The sequence below is a fragment of the Macrobrachium rosenbergii genome, chromosome 49 (genome assembly GCF_040412425.1).
Source record: "Macrobrachium rosenbergii isolate ZJJX-2024 chromosome 49, ASM4041242v1, whole genome shotgun sequence".
Lineage (NCBI taxonomy): Eukaryota > Metazoa > Arthropoda > Malacostraca > Decapoda > Palaemonidae > Macrobrachium > Macrobrachium rosenbergii.
Genome location: NC_089789.1, coordinates 43,420,724 through 43,438,337, shown reverse-complemented (window position 1 = coordinate 43,438,337; position 17,614 = coordinate 43,420,724). Strand labels below are relative to the sequence as shown.

General features: G+C 37.5%; 1 protein-coding gene across 1 annotated transcript in view; it reads right to left on the bottom strand.

The window, feature by feature from the left end:
* Window positions 1–912: 912 nt before the first annotated feature.
* The window catches only part of LOC136832318 (myosin heavy chain, non-muscle-like), a 172,054-nt gene continuing 155,352 nt past the window's right edge, over window positions 913–17,614 (bottom strand). The window contains 16 exon segments of the mRNA XM_067093225.1: window positions 913–3,015; window positions 3,803–3,937; window positions 7,943–8,106; window positions 8,224–8,379; window positions 8,600–8,806; window positions 9,061–10,530; window positions 10,532–12,221; window positions 12,372–12,594; window positions 12,732–13,011; window positions 13,935–14,097; window positions 14,220–14,380; window positions 14,735–14,842; window positions 15,190–15,296; window positions 15,950–16,093; window positions 16,342–16,504; window positions 16,957–17,049. Coding sequence (XP_066949326.1) covers window positions 2,886–3,015; window positions 3,803–3,937; window positions 7,943–8,106; window positions 8,224–8,379; window positions 8,600–8,806; window positions 9,061–10,530; window positions 10,532–12,221; window positions 12,372–12,594; window positions 12,732–13,011; window positions 13,935–14,097; window positions 14,220–14,380; window positions 14,735–14,842; window positions 15,190–15,296; window positions 15,950–16,093; window positions 16,342–16,504; window positions 16,957–17,049 — 5,394 coding nt within the window. The 3' untranslated portion in view covers window positions 913–2,885.

Genomic DNA, 17,614 nt, shown 5'->3' with positions numbered 1-17,614 from the left:
TGCCAGTTAACCATTGCTTCTGGATACATTTCATTGTGAAGGAATTTAGAATTTTATGTTGTTTTGAAACCTGTGCTCCTGCTATGCTTTTATAACTTTCATATCCTTGGACATTTTTTTGCCTTTCTTTCCCATCTATCAACTTGATACCAATGGCAGATATTTTCCAGCATCAGTCAATTCTAGAGTCTTATAAGAACAAACATTGGTTCTTCAGCTTGTACTTAATTTGTACTGTAGTTCATTACTTAGTACTGTATACAACTCTGTACAATACTGCACTTTTTCATTTAACATTCATGTTCTGTCAGTTCTGCACTTTTTCATTTACCATTCATGTTCCTGTCAGTTTCAATTTTCTTACCTGAAGTTTGCTTCTTTTGCTATACAGTATAGTTTTCCTAGCGTCAAAGGCAAATGTCCTTATATAATATCAAGCTCAAATCTGTCTTCTGATTTACAATGTTGATGTTGACCATCAACTTGTGACCTACAGTGCCAGTTTTACTTTCTTTTGGCTATAAAATTTCAGGTCTAGTTAGTTGACCAATTTATTAAATTGGTGGGAAAAGCCACAAGTAAAAAGCTGTTGAGTAATGGCTCAACAAGAGTGCTACCATTAAGTACTGCAGACTTTGAATTACAGCTCTTAAAAACATAAAAATCTCAAATATATAGCTTCAGATCCAACTACAAATGTTCAGGTTTCTAAAATTCTAAAGTTCCTGTGCTGATAAGGATGGCTAATGCTGGTACAAACACTTTTGACCTTAACCACTAAATGCTAACATGCATTCAAGTCAAGCTTCCCCCATAGCCACACATTTACACTGCTATAGAATCTGCAATGTTCATTTAAAGCATCATTTAAGCATGAAAAATGACAAGGAGGATAATCATAAAAGAGAAAAAGCTTGTCAAGGCCTCTTTATTGCAGTCAATGAGTATCTCAAGCATACACCGAATCCTGACAAAACATTATTATTGGACACGCAGGATCCAGTTACCACATCTATGTACAGATGAACGGATTCCTTAATCTGGCATTACTTATCTGGCGTATGTACAATATAATTTTCCTAAGGGGACTTCATTACCATACCATACTTTATTACTTCTCTGATAGGAACTTTCTTAAATTATGCTTTACACTGACAAAACAATGGACGGTAATTTTGTCCTTACATGCGTAACTCCAATTGAGGAATTAAATGGTTTTTCCAAGACATTGCTTCTCCAAGTAGAGTGTGCACTACGCGGACAGCAAGCTCGGAAAGATTTGGCAACCTTCAAACTCTTGACATACAAAGGCTTAAAACTTGCATTTTCAACTTTACCTAATCCTAATGCAAATTCTCAATATGCTTGACAGTTCACTGACAGGGTAATTCCAGGCCCTGACACTGCTGGTAAGCTATGATGTACCCTGCTTTTTATATAAAAGATAGCTCTATGTAAATCTGATACCTGATCATAGCTCTAACAAATGCATATCAAAAGAAAAAAGCACCTTGTATAAGCTTTTATACCTTGTCAAAAATTCAAATATCAATTTCTTATTGGCATCCTGTACACCCCAACACTTCCCACATACCTTCCACACTACTGATATATAATCCTCTATCATTTTTCTATGACTATAAGGCATTATCTCTATTTAAAAAACGGGGTCAACTTACAATGGTAAGTTACATTTTGCCGTGAGCAATGAAGTAGTCTAAGGTCACTTGTAAAAAGGTTTATAAGAATATGTGAGGATACAACCAGTCAAGTACAACTACTCAAAAGAATTCATTAAATAATTAGGAATAAGGAATAAGCTCTATCATATAAAAGCTGGTACAGGATGTATAAGAAACTCTTCAATCAATGACTGGTTTGGCAACTATACAAGAAGAAAGAATACATAACAATAATAATAATTATATAGGCAGCTCTAACATTATCGTCTATCATTAAGTCTATACAAATGTAGCAGGAATTGGAAGCCTAGGTTAGTTGATACAAAAATTATGAAATTCCATTTATTAAAAAAAAAAAAAAAAAACATGCAACAGATGCATGCTTCTATGTATTGACGGCAAAGAGATTAACGTTGCCAAAGCCACCATAACTTGGCCTGCACAGCTGGCAACAAGTGGCAAATGTTAAAAAGACTGTGTATGTGTGTGTGTGTAAGTAAAACTTGCTTATAATTAAAATTATTTTTTTTTTTTGCATTTTCAAATTATCGTTTTTTTACAATGGAAGTTATACCTCACACACATTAATTGCAACCCCTTATTTTTCGTATTTTCAAATCTACTGCTGCTTGGCAACAAATGGCCTTTATTTTACTGCCCTGTCAGAATTTCCAACAAACGTACTGGCTGCCTTTGAGGCAGAACCATTTCTCTTGACCAAAACCTATCACAATATACACTGCTAACCAGTTGGAAATGATCTACACAGGGCAATTTTGTGCTTTTCCGCAACCATGAGACACTGCTGACGAGCTAATTGGGGGAGGGGGTTTAAGTACATTTATGCCATTATGTAATGGATTTCATGGAATGTTAAATCAAGTCAACTTTATGGTCCACTCGCTAGGTCTGGTAAATATGGCAACTTAAGTATTTTTGTATCAATCCTAAATTAATTATTTACTTCAAATGAAGCTGTTAATTTACACAAGACATAAATAAAATAACTTCTAGGGACAACCAATCATAATTCCCTTCAAGAAAAGTTTCAATCTGATAATAAATATAGCTTTTTTTTTTTGTAATTTTTCAGAACTTTTATAATGGACAATGTACGGTTAAGTTCTCTTGACAAACGAAACCATGTCCCTCAATACAGGAGTGGGATTTTGGAGCCAACGGGCATCATTTCCTTGCGACACATCACTTTGTTGCGTCTTCCTCTCCGTCTATGGAATCGTCAGCATTCTGAGAATCATCACTAGCAGCGGCAATCGATCCTCGCTTCACCCCGAACAATTCGAGGCGGGAACTGAGCCCAGCACCACCCCGCCTGAAATGTTAAGACTCGTGAAAATTCACCCAATGCAATGAAAGAAAATGTTAAATCCTACTTTCAACACTTTTTAATTTTTCTGTTGTATTTAAATGTTAAAGTCTTGGGTATTGCAAAATCTTACTAGTATGCAAATCCAAAAGAATGAGAGACATTAGTAACTGATATGAAAGAGCTCTTCAAAAATTTCTGCATATCCATCAAAACGTTTCTCAAAATGCACAAAACAGGTTACGATGTGTGTAATAAAGTCCATCAAATTTTGATCACTGTGTCATGGCAGTGCAAAAGATCTAGAAACGGGTGAGAGTGAGACACAGCATGCATAGACAATAAAAGGTTACTACTAACATGTGACCTTTCCGAGAGGAGTATCTGTAAGGAATAAGAAGGGCTGAGAAATAATGGACAGCCTTAAAATGTATCCATTATAACAATAAAAAAACACTAAACTGGAAAAAATATCCATGCAAAAAGTTGCAATTTAAAATCAAGAAAAAAATCATAAATACATGACGTATATGTATGCATGTTATAATACTATATACATGCAAACATATATAGTAATATAAATATACATACATAAAGCACTGTAAGTATACAAAACAGGCATTCCACATAAATGGGACTTGGGGATTAGTGGGCAAACTTCTATTATGCATTAGTCTATTCAATTATACGTATATTTTGAAAATTTAACCGGCTACATTACTCTGATTCACTCCACACAATTTCAAAAGACACTTGTCACTACTCAAGCTAAATATGTCACTTAAGAACAAACTTCTCGTCTTCACTGCTACTGAAATCTTGGGTAACGTCTATGACGTTAGAGGTCGAAGCATTCTTCATGAGCTTGCACAAACCGCGATTTGATCTTTTGGTGATTTGATTTAAGATCTTTTCAGCTTCTGCTTGGCTGCAACAGCCACAAAGTGGAATGGAAAATTAATTAGTAAAACCACCATCTATTACCAGTCATAACTACTGTCATTGAAGTCCTTCAACAGGACTTCAAAAGTACTCTTCAAAGTACATTAACAAAGACAAGACCAAAACTAGTAAGGAAGGGAGGATATAATATAGAGGGAGAATAATAAGCACCATCCCAAATATTCCCTTACAAAAACTGTGTGTAAAATAAGATAACAGCTACAACTTCCATACAAAATAAAGGGGGTGCTAAACCATACGCTGTACAGATGCTGTACTCCCAAAATAAACAAAAAGGAACAAAAACCAAAAATAAATGTGATCTGTAAAGTTGAAAAGATTACCCAAGCAGACCTAGTCATCCTCGCCATCTTGTGAATTAGGAGAAGTAGAGTTGGCTACTGGTATGTGACGGTTACTCAGCATTCGACTACCCATTTTACTGTTGCTGTAATATATAACATTGGACACCCTCAACAAGACAGATTCTCAGAAGGAAAAAAAAAAATGTGCTGAAAAAGCCATTGACACTTACAGCTCCAACAGTGGAAATGGTTCAGTGAATATTGGAAAAATTGAGTGTTAATAAAAGAACCACAGAACTCTGAAATTATTCAAGTCAAGGGAAATGAAATGTGCTTGAACTTAAGCCCCTTTGACACCAGGAATCAATCCCTTGATGAACATGCCCCACAACTCAGATCTTCGTCAAGGACGATGAAAAGGAATGTTAATATCAGTGGACTGGTGCTTGTAACAACCCCAAACCTTAATTTGAAGTGTCATTAAAATGGAAATCCATAAAATAAGGAGTTTCGTTACCTATATATAGAAAGGTCAAGAGATTCAGATGTTAATTTTGTTTTGCTTGCTAATGTAGGTGTTAGCGAAGCTCATTATGTACAACAGCAGCCTTTAGTGGCCTTTTAGTCCTGTGAAATAAGTAAAACTCATACAGATCACCTTACACCAGTTCAGGAAAAGCAAAAGGTTACAACCTTCAATCACAAAAATTCTCATTCAGATTTCACAAACGACAAAAGCTGTCATTGTTCTTGGTTTATATTTCATATATTATTTCTGCCAAGGAAATTATTTTCACTGTGAAAGAACTTGCAGTTGTTTAAAACTCATTAGAAGCAGTTAAAATTCAAGGTGGGAGTAATTTTAAGGTGTGCGCGACCAAAAGAAAATGTGAGTGAAAGCTACTAGGAAAAAGTACCAAGTGCTTATGATGAATGTGGTTTACAGTTTCAGCGTAAACGTAATTTTTAAATAGTAAAATACAAAAATGTGGCATGACAGAAAAAAGCCATGAAAAAACTTACTGGGACTGTATCTTCATAAGTGGGTAACACCCACCAGTTTGCTATTATCCCACTAATAACATTCTTGCTTTTACACAATAGTTCAGTTCACTATCAACTAATGTGAAGCTAATATTCATCAACAAGACAATTGCTTTTGAAAATCACCAAGCAAAAAATCATTAGTACAAAACAAGTGTTTTTGTTTGAAAAACTTTACAGATAGATTAAGATATTAAGTTTTCTGAAGACTTTATACATCTGGCAAACGTTACATATGCTGACAAAAATTTAGGTATGAATCACTATCAAGAACTAAACAGACAAAAGTACCTTGTATCAAAATCTACTTTACACTTGTCAGTTTCCAAGAAAGTTAAAATTTCTGCATGTCAACATTTGAGCAAAAAGGGAGTTTTTTCCTCCTCAGAAAAATAAAAATAAATCATACTTTCCACTAACAACAAACTGGAGGAACGAAAGAAATCAACAGTGTGTTTAACAACCCCACCGAACTAAACTGATCGTCTACATTAACGCAATGAGCAAACAGCTAACACATTGCACCCCTGCAATAAAACTGTCAGATGAGCTATACTAATATACAAATGGGAAGGGCTTTTAAACAAATCATTTATAACTAACTAACTAAACAAACATCTAGCCTAGAATGTGCTAAGGATGCCAAGTAGCTAAATCATCCCTCACACAGTTGCAAACTAACCACAACTGCAGGCATAAAAGATTATAGTTTATCAACCCCCACAGCCCTACTTTTTAAAATCATTAACAGAATTCTACATCCATATGGAATTACTGTTTTTGTCCATGGAATGCTCTTTGCTATTCAATAGTTAAAGAACATGTAACAAATGCAATAAAATGTTTCTAAATACCAATTACTGTTATTTTTTTTCGGTCCCTACAAAATATACTGACAACAACCTGGAACCCACTCTTACCAAGAGAGAACAATTTAAGTGTGGTGCTAATCCCTCCCAATCTGGCAACAAATATAAATCACTGCTTCTTACATTAATCTTTTTGCCCAATTTACAATTCTTTAAATTAACACAACCTGTCTTAAAAGCTTCTGAACACAAAACATCAACCCAAAACTTTTATGGAAACACCAAAAGTACAGGACATGAACAAAATGGTACAACAATGGAAAAAAACCTAGAAAAAAATATACTTGACTCGTATAATCCAAAAGGTATAATGCTTGAGAAACAAAATAGTTTTAAAAAATACTGAATATATTCTCAAATGTTTAGATTTCAAAATGAACAAATGAAATTACAATTAACTGTTCTTGTGGGGAGCCCAATTAGCAGTTTGTGGAATGATCAGTGAATAAAATGAAAATCTTTGCAACACCTGAAAAAGACCATTTTTTACTAAAACCTAGAATGGCCTCCATCTCCTTATAATCATTTGTCTATGCTATAAACAAAAACCCAGTTTATGTCTAAGAAACCCTATTAAAAAGCCTACTAGTACCAAAATACCTGTAATATCACATTCACACAGAAAAGCAATTAAGATATTTCTTTACAACATTTGAAAAAACATTTCTGCACTGCACACGAAAAGGAATATTAACAACAATCATTCTCTGGTTATATATGTAAAAAAAAAAATGGTAGTACTCCCACAAGCCTACCAAAACTGTCAAATTAAAATTCAGCAATTTGCTTGTACACTAAACCATGAAATGTAACCTACTTTAGTTAAAAGTAATAAGTAGGCCCCATTCTTAATGGTTTATGATAAAGAGGATTACCTAGTTTTCCCCCCCCCACAATGACATCACAATAGATGATTTTCTGATTGCTTATTTGCAAAAATACTCACTACACTTTGAATAGGTCAAATGCTGAGCCATAAATCACTACAGGTTGTTAATGACTGACAATAACAAACATGCACATTTCACTGCACAGTTTATAACACTCTCAAAATCCTTTTAGGAGTCCATCTCCTTAAATAAAGCCCTAAAGGTAATGAACAATAACCCAAGCCCTCCAAAATAAATGATAAATATACATTTGAAACATGGAAGCCACCTCACAAATCGTTAGTGCCCCAACATTTGAGGTTAAAGTTCTTGAAATACAAATTTTCCTTTGCAATTCTACTGGTAGTGACCTTCATTTTTTCAGCAGGACTCCCACCACCACAAGAATTTTTGTTTCTTTAGAAAGTTAGAACACAAAACCAAGAAGCTTCAAGTTACATTTAAGAAATGACAAGGTAATGCCAACAAGGAGATAAAAAAATGTTTTGTTATGCAGGAAATGAGAACAAGTTTGCAGCCATCAGAAAATCATTCACTTTGAAAATAAGGTGGTTGTAAAGAGACCCATAGTATGAGCCACCTGACTTGAATGTAAATATGAAAGTAGCGTAAGATATTTCTTTAATTTTCCAGTTCTTTTCTGTTGTCCATAAAACTTTTAATTTGGTTTTCACAGACTGAGAGAGAGAGAGAGAGAGAGAGAGAGAGAGAGAGAGAGAGAGAGAGAGAGAGAGTTTTAACATTTCAATTTACTATACAGTACTTGCTTAACCATCTTAAGCCATTTAAAATACTCCACACATTCCCTTATCCTTTTCCATAAAACTAACACTGTCTCTGCCAAGTCTGACACAAATTCAAAATAACGTACGTAATGCATTACCTGAGCTTGGTCTTCAAGGAAGAAATTTCTCTATTCTGAGCCTCTTGTGACTCCATCATATCTTCTACCTCTCTCTGAGCTTTACGACGCTGCATCTTCTCTTTTGATAGTTCATCTTCAGTCTCCTCTACTGTGCGCTTCAGCTGTTTCACTCGGGCATTTGACTGAAGGAGAGAGTTTAAGAGTTAAAATGCTAACCAACTCATCAAGGACTGCACATCCTTTTAGACACATTCTATGTAACATGTTAATTAGAAAGTACAGTCCATGACACCCCATACCTTGTCTAATTGCTCCTTGTACTGGTCAGCATGTCTACGCTCATCCTCCACCTGCATGACCAATTCTTTCAGCTTCTTCTCTAGTTTACGGTTGGCCTTGGCCTGAGCAAGTCTATCACGAGCCTCGACTTCCAGTTGTTCTTCCAAATTGGAAACCTGTCCGGGAACAGTGCATGGTTATATGAAACATTCGCAAACCTAACAAAATTATAAATCTTGGCTTTAACCTTCTCAAACAACCAATCAATTTATCTTGAAAGAAAAACATAGCCGATGATTTAAGACCTTCAGCATTACAGTCGCTAAATGATCAAATACAACAGACAAGACTACAGGTGGTACTTATATAAATAATGTCACCCAAAAGTACACAAACCTTCGATTCAAGAGCTGCGATGGTGGCCTTAGTCTTGGATCTAATTTCAACCTCGAGTTCTGCCAACTTTGCCTTTAGTTCCTTGTTCTGCCGTTCCAGCATGGATCGTTGTCCTTCCAGTTTTACAACGGAAGACTTCTCCGTGCTTAAGTCGGCCTGAGTCTGTTCCATGGTGAGCTGGTTCTTCCTCATCTTGTCCATGAGAACCTGACAAATTCAATTTATTTTTTAGTTTACACTGAACAACACGGAAATTATATTAGTCAAGTGAAAATCATGAGTACTTACAACTGACTTCTTGAGAGAGAGAGAGAGAGAGAGAGAGAGAGAGAGAGAGAGAGAGAGAGAGAGAGAGAGAGAGAGAGAGAGAGAGAGAGAGAGAGAGAGAGAGAGAGAGATTATAGCTTCCCTAATTCTCTGTACTACTGCCATCAACAGCATTGCTTAAGCAAATAACCTACCTCCACATTGCTCTGTTCCTCTTCCAACTCTTCTTCGAGTGATGAGATTCTAGCCTCTAGTCTCTTCTTCTCATCAGCACTTAATGTAGCCTTTGATGTGAACTGATTCAATTCCTCTTGAAGTTCATCTCTTTCAGCCTCGGCATTCTTGCGTGCCCTTTCAGCAGAGCTAAGGTCTTCCTGGTACTGTAAGAGTTCAGTTTCCATGGCCTTTAACTTTCTTTCCAACTCCTTGTACTGCGCAGACATTTCCTCACGAGACGCCCTACTTTCCTCAGCTTCGCGTTGGTACTCCTTAACTTGGGCACCTGCTCTCTTCAGCTGTTTCAGAGCATCATCTTTAAGTTTGCTGTTCATTTCCAGTTGTCCTTCCATATCCTTCAAGTCACCTTCAAGCTTCTTGCGGGCTGTAACAGCGGCAGTACGTTGCTTGCGTTCTTCTTCTAACTCTGCCTCCAATTCCCTCAGTTGCTTAAGGAGCCCACGGCGTTTCTCCTCTCCTTGTTCCTCCCTGGCATTAAGGTCTCTCTCAAACTGTGCCTTCATTGCCTGCATGTTCACTTCAAGTCTCAGTTTAGCATCTTCAGTTAACTGTAGCTCATCTTCCAGTTCCTCAATCTGAGTCTTCTGTTCTGCCAATTGGGATTCAAGGGCACGTTTGGCTTTCTCCAGTTCATGGACATTTTTGTCAGCAGTGCCTCGAGTAGAAATTAAATCCTCAAGCTCTATCTGCAGTCTCTTCTTTCCAGTTTCCAAATCCTCAATGCGTTCCATGTACTCTTCCAATGTTCTGTTGAGAGAAAGTATTTTGGTTTCCTTTTCACGGGCTTCACGCTCGGCATTTTCCTTTTCTTGCTGGCAAAGTTCATAATTACTCTTTTCTTCACTTAACATTTTGTCAAAGTTGCGCTGCTTCTTCTCTAATTCCACTACCTTGGCACGATTAGTGTCAATGTCAACTTGAGCATCTTCCAACTCTGCTTGCAGCTTCCTCTTGCTCTTCTCCAACTTTTCATTAGCTGCTTCAACCTCTGAAAGACGGGCCCTTAGTTCTTCTAGCTCTTTCATCTGCCGTTTTCTGGTCTCTTCCAACTGCACAGCATTGCTAGATTCCTCCTCAGCCTTTTTCTTTGCCTCACTTAACTGGACCTGCAAAGTGGCAACCTGCTTTTCCAAGTTGCGCTTTGAACTTTCTTCCTCATCCAGAGCTTCTTGGAGATGATCCTTCTCCTGCTCTAAAGCACGCAAACGTGAATTGAGGTTCAATTTTTGTCTAGTTTCTTCTTCTAACAATCCCTGTGTTTCCTGTAGATGACCTTCCAATGTCTTCAACTGGTTGTTTGCAGACACTGCCTTGGAATCTGCTTCTTCCATGGCCATATTAGCTGCATTCAGCTCCTGCTCCAATCTGGTTACACGTTCTTGGATATCTGTCTTGTTACGGTCAGACTCTGCAATTTTTTGTTGTAAAGTCAGAGATAATTGCTTCACACTGCTTCCTCTTCTTTTCACTATCCTGTCGACTAGCATTAACACCCTTCAATTCATTGGCCATGTCAGCATTCTCTGCTTCCAACTGATTCTTCACCTTGTCCAAAGCACTCTTTTGTTTCTTCAATTGATCTATCTCAACATTGAGATTCTCCAAGGCACTGGAATGTTTCTGACGCAGTTCTCCAATCTGGTGTTCATGGAGGGATTGGTCATCCTCCAAGCTCTTCTTCAATGAAGCAAGCTCTTCCTCTCTCTTGGTACGCAGTTCCTGTTGGGCTGCTGTGGTATCTAAGGAGTCCAATAGCTCATTCTTCAGGGCTTCTAGTTCCTCATTCAAATCTCTCTTCTGCTTCTCTGCTTTAGCCCTCAGATTGCGTTCAGCATCAAGATCCTCCTGTAGTTCATTCAACTGGGACTCCAACTCGCGCATACTCTTTTGAAGCTGTGATTTAGCAGCTGCTTCTTCATCTGATCTCATCATAGCTTGAGCAAGTTCCTCCTCACGTTTGGCAAGCTGAATCTGGACCTCATGAATTTGGTTCTTTTTCTCATTGATCTGTTCTTTCATGTCATTCAGGTCTGCCTCACACCTCCTCTTGGCCCGTTCCAATTCTGATCTGCCCTGCTGCTCTTTCTTGATCTTGTCTTCTAATTCTGTTATCATGGACTCATGTTTGGCTTTCAACTTCATGAGATGCTTTGACTTTTCTTCTTCTTCAGCCAAAGTACTTGTAACATCAAGGGATCTTTCCTCCATCAATTTTTTCTCTTTCACAAGCTTCTGGTGTGTGTCATCTAAAACTGCAAAGTCTTCTTCCAATTTCTTTATTTTACTGTCACACTGAACCTTTTCTAACTGAAGCTTCTGGCGAGCAGCCTCTTCCTCTTCTAACTGTTCTTCCAAGTCTTGAATCTGCAACTGCAGTTTCTTTTTCTCGGATGTGAGACTAGTTGTGCGTTCCTCCTCCTCTTCTAATCTGGTTTCCATATCATGGAGAATGTCCTCAAGCTCTTGTTTGCGAGCCAACAAACGTGCACGCATTTCTTCTGCTTCCGCACACAGCTCAGTTTCAGCTTGCAACTGCTCGGCAAGAACATTTTTCTCTTGCAAAGCCTGTAAGAATTTGTTTTCAATCTCAATATTGTTTTTCTTCTGAGATTCGAGAACACTTTGGACCATCTTCAGTTCCTCTTCTTTCTGTACCAGTTTTTCTTCCTGCTTGGTCACCTGAAGGAGAGGCTTGACCTTTGTGTACAAACGCCACCACTGCCAGTTGCGAAGCTTAAGGTAAGCAGCACAGTTCCTCTGGATGATCCTAATAGCATTGAGCTGCTGAATCCTCTTCTGGTAGTTCTTACGTGCCAACATACCTCTGCAGTAAGCCTGGAACTGAACAATGAGATCAGTCATCTTGATATCCCTTTCTTCTTCCAAGGATGCCAATACACCAGCCCTCAGGAAGATCTTGCTCTGCCCAATACGGTACAAGTTGGGTTCCAACTCCAAGGCTTGAATCATCATCTCGCAAGCCTTCTTACCATCCATGAAACCTTTGGGGATGACATTGGGAGTGAGAAGTTCGTATCGTTGTCGGAATTCTTGGAATGGAATACGGTTGGGGAACCCTTGCCTGCAGATTCTGATTCCTTCTAGCACACCATTGCACCTGAAAATATCAATAATGTCTTGACAACTATCTCATTAAGTTGAACATTTTATACTCGCTAGCGATGCCGACAATCAAGCATTAGATATAGATCAAGTTACTGAAATAAAGTACGGTAACTACCATGACAAAGTACCAAATTTACTTTACCTGAGCTGATCCAAGACTAAACCTGCTTCTATCTTGCCTGCACGCTTGTCGTGGTTGGGAATTATACAACGTACAAAGTTGGGATTGGTGTTTCGGAGTGTAACCATAAGTTTTGTCAGCTGCTCTTTGTAGAGCTGACTCACAGTACGGAACATGCCCTTCCTTGTACGAGCACCAAACTGACTGTCACCCATTGCTTGCTGTGCCATACCCACAATCTCGGCTGAAATATTGGATTAAATTAACTATCTTACCACAATACATTCACATTTTACTAGTTCCACTGAGAACACACCACGTACTTTTGACATTCCAAACCACTGCATTTTCATCACCAAAACCACGCTTAAATTCCCTTACCATCTTTCCAAATTTGCACCATGAAGGGATCCTGTGATGTCTGGAGCAAGGATACAATGTTTTCGTTGAGAGGATCCATGTTCTTCATTAGCCACTGGTGTCCAGAGTAGTCTACCTTGCCAGCATAGTGGACAATGGCAAAATCTGCCTTGTCACGAAACTCGCTCTTACAGAACTTTGGATGTACAGAATGCGAGGTGTTCAGTTTGTCAATGAAGGTCTTGTCAGTGGCTTTAGGGAACCAACATTCTTCATCCAGCAATGCTAGGATACCCATGGGCTGAAAGAATTAAAACTATTGTATCAATCAATGCTTCTTTAAATGCAACAGGGCAAGACATGCATCCATTATTGTATATTCACAGGTAAAAAATTACTTCCCAATAACTAAGCTAATTAGATCATTAAGTAGCCATTACTAACAATTGTTTTCATTTTGACTTCCATTTAGATTGCACTACATTTTTCCCTTTTTAACTGCCTTGTCTTAATTTAGAGTTTTTCATTAATCTAATTGGATGAAAGTAACTTCCAAACCAGGGGTCGGCAACCCCTGGCCAGAGGGCCACATCTGGCCAGTGAGGGATTTCAGTCCTGCCTGCCAACTCAACCCCTGGACACTAATTATCCAACAGTTGTTACCTAGTTTTAGGCATTAAGAGATCCTTAGAAAAGTTACTTTTTTCGGAAATGAAACATAAAGAGTCATTTAAGAACAAGGTTGTGTGATGACCACCTGGATGACGTTTTGCTCCTGTCAGCGACAAATATTAAACCTGATGTGGAGAAGTTATTGAACAGTAAGCAGAAACAAGTGTCTCTTCAAATAATTTGCCATTACCAACTCTTTATTTAGTTTGTAGTAAGGAATTTGCATTTTTTGTTGTGTTAGTTGTATCGTGTTATTCTTGCAGTAAAATAAGGAACCTTGTTTAAATAATATTAACTTTGTTTTTTCCTTTAAACCTCCAGACCAAGGCAGCCTTCTGGACAGAGCAGTCTGAGGTCAAGACAATTTATTGCAGTAAATTTGACATTTTGGCCCTCCTCCAAGACACTGCATAGCTGTCTGGCCCGCTCTCTCCAAAAGGTTGCTGACCCGTGCTAAACAACATACTACATTAATTCCAAGATCCCTTTCCTTTTCTATACTTTATATATTATCAAAACTCAAACATCTGCCTGAAAACTTTTAAATATTACCTTCTCAATTAGGTCAATGGTGGGCTGGAGATCAAGTCCAAAATCGATGAACTTCCATTCAATACCTTCACGCTGATATTCTTCTTGTTCCAAAATGAACATGGTGTGATTGAAGAGCTGCTGAAGCTTCTCATTGGTGTAATTGATGCACAACTGCTCGAAGCTGTGTAGAAAAACAGCACGTTACAGAAATGTATCCAAGTAATTGGCATTTATGACAAAGGTAAAAGAACCTACTTTTTGATGCAGTTACTTTCATGATTTCCAAAGGGATTAACATCGTACCTGTTCATGGCAAAGATTTCAAAACCAGCTATATCCAAAATTCCGATAAACGATGCTCCCTGGCGCTTCGTACGATCGAGTGACCTGTTGATGCGCATGACAATCCACTTGAACAGACGCTCGTACAGAGCCTTGGCAATGGCCTCGACTGCAAACTCGCACTGAAAATTAAAGGATACAAGTTAAATTTGATGTTTCTTCCTTTCGTACAAAGCATTACTTTTTGCTGTGACATTAACTTTATAACGATGCATAAATAACTTGAACTGGAATATAAAATTTATATAAAGGACAATCGCTGGGGCCTATGAGGTTATTCAGCCCTGAAAATGTTGAAACTACTGTTAGGAGGGTGAAATGTCAAGATGGAAGAAAGAATATGAATAGAGGAATGGTAAAAGGAATGAAAGAGGTTGCAGCTAGGGGCCAAAGGGACGCTGCAAAGAGCCTCAAGTAACACCTACAGGTACACTGACGACACTACCCCTCTAGGGGGATGCGTCAAGAATGCCTACCTGTTCTTTGTTCTGTGCCTTGGTGACAGTCTCTCGACCTACTTTGATTCTTGGCTTCAAAAATCCTCTTACCATCTCTGTTACATTCAGTCCGAGCAAGTGGGCAACCTAAAATAAAAATAAAAATCAACTAAGAACTCGAGTCATACCGGAATCTTGGACACCGTACTCAATTTATTCATAACTATTGGCCTAAGTACATTTTATGAAGTAATGTTTCTACTTGTCTTTAGTTTTGAATTTAGCATCTAGTCTTAATTGGTTTATTTCAAAATTAGCAGTTTTAATACAGCTTAAAAGGAGTTTGTTTGCAATTTCAATTTACATTGCTAAAAGCTAGTTTCACTGTCACAATTGCTCAATGGTTTAATCGCAACAGTAAATGAAAAATTAATACCATGCTGTAAAGCCAGTTGGATAAAGACACCCAAAACATCATTAATCTTATACAATACCTGCTGGGCAACTGTGTTGTCTGGGAGGGTGGCTTGATCATTGCTACGTTCCTGCTTGAAAACCATGTTACCGAACATGAGCACAGCAGACACAGTTCTAAACACAGCTGTAAGATAAACAAACAGTCCTTCAATGAACCTTAAAATCATCATAATTTTACAGTTGCAAATAACCCTTAAAGGGGACCTGCTTATATGCTCAGTTCTTGACCTTGCCTTTAAAAACACAAGACAACCGACTACTGTACATGTTCTCGAGGAGTGAGCATAGTTATGATATGTGATGTACACTGAACGTCTCCAGATTTATGGGATGCATCGCACTTCACTTAGAATAGCTGAAACTGCGAATACTTAAAACCCTCTAAAAACTTAGAACTGCCCATTTTGATAGTTTAAACACAAGAAAACACTGTAAAAATGCTTATACCTGAGTATTTTAATAGTTTTACTCAAAAAAGTGCATTTATTCATGAAAATTATGAAAATACAGTAATTAGTGAATATTTCTGTGAAAAATACCAGGTATGGGTTAATTTTTGACGAATAATGGGTAGATATGTTCCACAGAGAAACCTGCGAATGCGTGACTCTGCTAATCGTGAGAACGCAAGTGCGGGGGTTTTACTGTATATTTCACAAACTACAGCCAATCTCAAAACTATTAAATTCACAGCTTCATTACACTTCTTACTAAGCAGGCAAATTAAAACACTGAAACGAGAACAACGAGAACGACGGAGAATGAAGAAAAACTCACAGTTTATGTCATCATTATTCATGCCCATGATCTGCATAGCTTTGACTGTGGCCTGGAACTCTGCGACTTCATCAACACCCGGCATGGGGATCTTCCCATGTGTCAGGAAGTTGTAATGCCTGGGGTCCTCCAGAATGAAGTCCTCTGAAAAATTTCAAGCGGGGTCAGAAAAAATGATTAGACGTACCAATATATTTGTAAACTTAATCTTTAACTGAAAAACAGCTGATCATGACTGAATATTTAGAATCTGAATTCTAAAATATACTTGAGAGATACTTTTATCTTTGGAGAAACTGACAGAGAGGTGGTTGCAAAATTAAAAGCTCCCACTCTTTTATTAAAGAATATTTTACACAGTTTTGAATCCAATACATATAAGATGAACCTACTCTTTTGCTGTGCAGTGGCTCCTGCCAGTAACTGATAGAATATGTGGAATGTACGCTCCTCATGCGCCTGGCGAATAGCACGAGACTTCTCCAGCAGGTAAGTCTCAATATTCGCTCCGGCGATGTATCCAGAGTTGTCGAAGTTGATTCTGATAAATTTACCCTGTAAAATTGAAGTGCAATTTTTATCAATAATATACAATTTAATTATAAATAGAATTCCATGGAAGAATCTGATGAACTATTAACAGCAAAAAGCTAATGCATTCACTTTTACCAATTATAAAAGTGGAAAAATTTGACCCTTAACAGCAAAGATCTACGACAAAGGGCTCACGTATTAAAATCCTTATACCAAATCATTTGAAAATATCACACATCTTTCTACAAGGTACTTATTTTCCTACCAAAGGATACGAAAAATTAATAAGATAATAAAAGCTGTATTAAAATTGTAAAAATTAAATTAACACACTTTAAATGAAGTTTTCATAAAATACAAGGCTAAAACCCCTACAGTAAGAAAACTGCTGTAACAGCAGTAACAGCGTAGCACAAAATGAAGAAATGTACACTCTCAAGAAAGCACACTTTCCTCCAAAACTGAATACTTACAAATCTAGAGGAATTATCATTTTTGACTGTCTTGGCATTACCAAAGGATTCGAGGATGGGGTTTGCCTGCAAGAGCTGTGCTTCCAGTTCGCCCTGCAAATACGATCAAACAAAATTATGTCTGCAAAAGAGAGGAGGCAACTTGAATTATAACCATAATTTAATTCTACCAACAGATAACTGACAATCGGACAGCCTTTGCAGGAAGAAAAACTTGATTTACGCCTTACCTTCCATGTCTCTTCCAAGCTAAAGACTATAGTGAAACTTCAATAAACCCAACAATACTTTAGGCTAAAAGCTACAGCCTGCATCAAAAGAAATGTCTGGAACCAAACAATTGAATGAATAGTCTAATTAGAAATTTTTTTTAAATATATATACATTTGATTATCTACAGAATCCCAAAGGCAATATACAAACCCAAAAATATCCCAGAGACTAGTAAACAGGCGGTGATAAGGGCTGACAAAACAAAATCATTACCAACAGTACAACAAAGTTTCAGCACACAATCTAACATTTTTCTAGACGACATTCTGGTTTTCATTTCTGACACATTACATTTAAGTAACCAAATTCATTTACATGAAACAAAATGAGTTGAAGATCAATTCAACTCAAACCATACATCAATTTGTAATTAGGTTAGGGATAA